Raw genomic sequence first — 4055 nt, 5'->3', positions numbered from 1 at the left:
GTAAGAGGAGAGAGAGAAGCTCTGAAATTTTGAGAATGATATTATGTTTAACACAAAAAAAAAATATTATGATTAACTCACTTCACTGTAATTAGACTTATATTGGGGATCATATACTGCTGTAATAGCAGGGGCAATCAGGTGCACTAGTTTTGACAGTTGGCTGTTAGTTATGCCAGCTCTCCTGGGAGTCAGGCTTAACCTACACTCATCAACTTATTCTGTTAGTTAATGATATTTCTTGATATATAATTTATGGTGAACTTCTTATTTGAATAATTCATACCATCTTCTATTAAAATCTTAGATTAAAAATAAGGATGTGATGTTTCACCATGATGATAACTTCTATATATCTAGGTTTTTTGGAAGCTAGATTTTATGGAAAGTTCTTGCCGGATGAGAAGATGTTTGAAGAGGAATTACCGAGGATATGATCATTTAGGTGCTGCAGCCAATTATGATGATGATAATTCAGAGAAGAATAAAGATCAGAAAACACCAATTTTATCAGCAGAAGCAATCTCAATAGAGGGTATGAATGAAGATGAAGAACAGGCTGAAATTGATAATCTGGACGCTAAGGTTAATGATATTGAAGACAAAGTAATGAATCAGCCTCCTAAACTTTCTGAACCAGTAGAGCAAACTGTAGAGCAATCTTTAGAAACCAGTGCAACCAAACTTTCGAGTGTTGAAGGTATTGTTCGAAGTTCTTCGGGGATTGCACCTGGCTATGTTCCAAGTGAACTTGATGAAAGAATTGTTCTTGAGCTACCCTCATCAATGGTCCAGCCACTTAGGGTATTACAAGGAACCTTCCAAGTAAGTTTATTTGGTCCAGTTTAAAGTTCTTTTAATTCTTCATAATTATTTATTTATTTTATTTTATGTATTTGAATTCCTCTGCAGGTAGCTAAGCTATGCTGACGATATTGCATATATGTAAATAAAGATATTTTCCTTTTCTGAGAATTGCCTTTGTATGCTTCTATTGATTTTGTAAGCCCATTTGAGGTTGATTAGGTTAGTGGAATTTTAGAAAGCTGCTGGTGGAGGAAAAGAGAAGAAGAAATTTCAAAAAAATAAAAGTGAGAAGAAATCTCTATATTGGTTCTTGAAGATTTATGGCATATCAATTTGGTCAATCAAAGAAGGATGCGTTAATTTCAGAGATTTTTTCATCTATTTATCTTCTCTTCTTGATTTTTGTAGCTTTTGCTTTCTTTGATCAAAATGCCTGGAAACTTTTTGTTGGATAAAATCTGATATTGCTTACTATTTGCACTCATAATTTTAGTGTGGCAAAGGTGCATGTTGAAAATGTTTTTTCTGGGTAGCCATTGTAATTGTACAATTGTAAATTAGCATTGCCTGATTGCAGGTAACCAGTAGGAGGATAAATTTTATAGTAGATAACAGTGCATGCAGCACCCCCATGGATGGTGTGGATATCAATTCTGAGGCGTGGGACCAAGAAAAGGATCGTAGCTGGTTAACGTCATCCCTTCATCAAATTTTTAGCCGGAGGTGAATGAATTCATTTCAATGAACATTCATAATCCTATCAGTCTATTCTATATATGTGTTTTCATTTCTAATCATGATGCATATGTCGACATTATATTAAAACTATTTATGGATCTTATCTATTAACTTTTTATTACCTTGATATGAAGAATAATCTTTGAACCATCTATATGTTGATTTATTATGTGGCATACTATATGAATTTGCAGGATGGCTTTAAGCTAAAAATGTGACGGTATTAACAAACCAAATTAACCGAAAATTACCCTTTGTGCACTCTCATAAAAGGACAACAAAACTGCACACAGTTATTAAAATCTTAGGTTTTATTTGGTCTTTCTTGTGTTTTCAGTGATAATTACACTAGTGCCACCTTGCTTCCCCTGCTTCTTCCTTAAAAACTTTTATGAGGAAAATGGTCAACATGAAACTAAAAGTTCCAATAAGTTTGAAAATATGAACGAGATGAAAACAGTGGAACATATTTCTTATTATTGATGAAACCTAAGCTTTTGAATTTTAAAATATGGGATAAATAAACCAAACATACTGTTAACTCCTTCTGAATTTGCAGATTGATAATCCTAAAATGATCCTTTTAGAGGAAAGGAAATTACATTATGGTTCAAGAGTAACAAGCATCTTAACAAAGTAGAAACTTACAATATTAGCCAATGAGTTGATAGCTTAGTTACATGATGTTTGCTGGTCGATAGTTGATAACATATTACTTTTATGTCCATATTAATAATTAAAAAAAACTGTCATTTTATCAGTATTTGTTCCTTTTACAGATATCTCCTTAGAAGAAGTGCGCTGGAGCTATTTATGGTGGACCGTTCAAATTTCTTCTTTGACTTTGGGGTATTTCTCTTTATTTGTGCTACTTTATTCTCTATTTTTCCATAAGATAATCTTGGATTTGTAATATCTCCAATGTTTAACACTCGTATTCCTAATACTTATTACCAATGAATTTTCTCTTCAGAGTAGTGAGGGGCGAAGGAATGCATATCGAGCAATTGTTCAATCACGGCCTCCTCATTTAAACAATATATATTTGGCCACTCAAGTAATGTCTTTTCTTTTACTGTTCTCTTTTGCAAATCATTCTCCATGTAGGCTTAGGATAACAATAAAGGATGTAAGCGAAGAACCTAAGAATATACCACTTTTTGCAGAGGCCAGAACAACTTTTGAAAAGAATACAACTTATGGAGCGCTGGGCTAGGTGGGAGGTATGAATTGAGCCTTAACTGATCAAAGGGTTTTGATTCTAATATAATATGCATATGAATCACTTATATTCATTAATTTTATAATCCCTTGTGCAGATCAGTAATTTTGACTACCTAATGCAACTCAATACACTGGCTGGGCGTAGTTATAATGATATAACACAGGTGATCTTTTTCCCTTGTTTCTTAACCAGTAATTATTTCTTTTCTTAATTTATTAATTTTTATCTTATATGAAATTGTTATTTATATACCACCTTTTTTGTGAAAAAAAAAAATTTCTGGCAGTACCCAGTTTTCCCCTGGATTCTTTCTGATTACAGTTCTGAGAGCTTGGATCTTTCTAACCCTTCTTCTTACCGAGATCTTTCAAAGGTATTGTATAATGAATCATGATTTAATCAGTTCTAAGAGAATGTTTTTATCTTTTCTCTGATAATTAATGCTTATGACTTGATGCAGCCTATTGGTGCACTGAACCCAGACCGTCTGAAAAAATTTCAAGAGAGATATGCTAGCTTTAACGACCCAGTCATCCCCAAATTCCATTACGGATCACACTACTCCAGTGCAGGAACAGTGGGTTCCCCTCTATTTTCTGCTTCCTTTTTCAATAGAAATTAAAAAATAATTTATTTGTCCATGTTTTGCTAGAGTTGTTTGGTAGCTTTGGGGAAGTTGATTTTTAAAGGGAAGCTATACTAAATGATAGCCAGGCTGTTTCAGAATGCTAATAACAAATTTAACTCATAGATATATCAATTTATGGCCAAGAAGTCATACAAGTCGTAATAGGGAAGCCGACCAAAAATTCAAAAATTCTGATGTATAAGGTCATGCTTTGTTGATATCTTGCTGTAGAATTGGTGTGTCTATTTTACTGCTGTGATAAATTTTAAAATTAGTTTATACTCATAGCACGGCATAAACCACTATGATAATGTTGACATGTTTCATTTTTCAAACTAAAATAGCAATAGAAGCAATTTCTTATGCTGTACACAATGTTCTCTAGTATGGTTGATTCTTAGTTGCTTGTTTTGCAGAGTTAATGGTTATTATCTTCTTTTCAGGTTCTGTATTATCTTGTTAGGGTAGAACCATTCACTACCCTTGCAATCAAACTTCAAGGTGGAAAATTTGATCATGCAGATCGGATGTTCTCAGATGTTTCTACTACTTGGAATGGAGTCCTTGAGGACATGAGTGATGTGAAGGAATTGGTAAGTCTATCAACTTTTATGACAAACTGATTGATTTGTACGTTATGCACTCTTCTCTCATCTT

The 4055-nt window shown here is 33.3% G+C and overlaps 1 protein-coding gene across 3 annotated transcripts in view; it reads left to right on the top strand.

The window, feature by feature from the left end:
• The window catches only part of LOC107627844 (BEACH domain-containing protein C2-like), a 24174-nt gene that overhangs the window by 14801 nt on the left and 5318 nt on the right, over window positions 1-4055 (top strand). For all 3 annotated transcript variants that reach the window (XR_002358023.1, XM_016330662.2, XM_021116355.1), the window contains exons 16-24: window positions 361-825; window positions 1385-1530; window positions 2325-2394; window positions 2519-2602; window positions 2712-2768; window positions 2865-2933; window positions 3057-3143; window positions 3231-3347; window positions 3842-3991. Coding sequence is in view for 2 of the 3 variants with exons in the window: in XM_016330662.2 (XP_016186148.2) it covers window positions 361-825; window positions 1385-1530; window positions 2325-2394; window positions 2519-2602; window positions 2712-2768; window positions 2865-2933; window positions 3057-3143; window positions 3231-3347; window positions 3842-3991 (1245 nt within the window). In the remaining variant the exon portion in view is untranslated. The remainder of the gene's footprint in view (window positions 1-360; window positions 826-1384; window positions 1531-2324; window positions 2395-2518; window positions 2603-2711; window positions 2769-2864; window positions 2934-3056; window positions 3144-3230; window positions 3348-3841; window positions 3992-4055) is intronic.

This window comes from Arachis ipaensis, chromosome B02, assembly GCF_000816755.2.
Source record: "Arachis ipaensis cultivar K30076 chromosome B02, Araip1.1, whole genome shotgun sequence".
NCBI lineage: Eukaryota > Viridiplantae > Streptophyta > Magnoliopsida > Fabales > Fabaceae > Arachis > Arachis ipaensis.
Note: the sequence above shows the minus strand (reverse complement) of the source record. Positions and strands in the feature narration are given on the sequence as shown.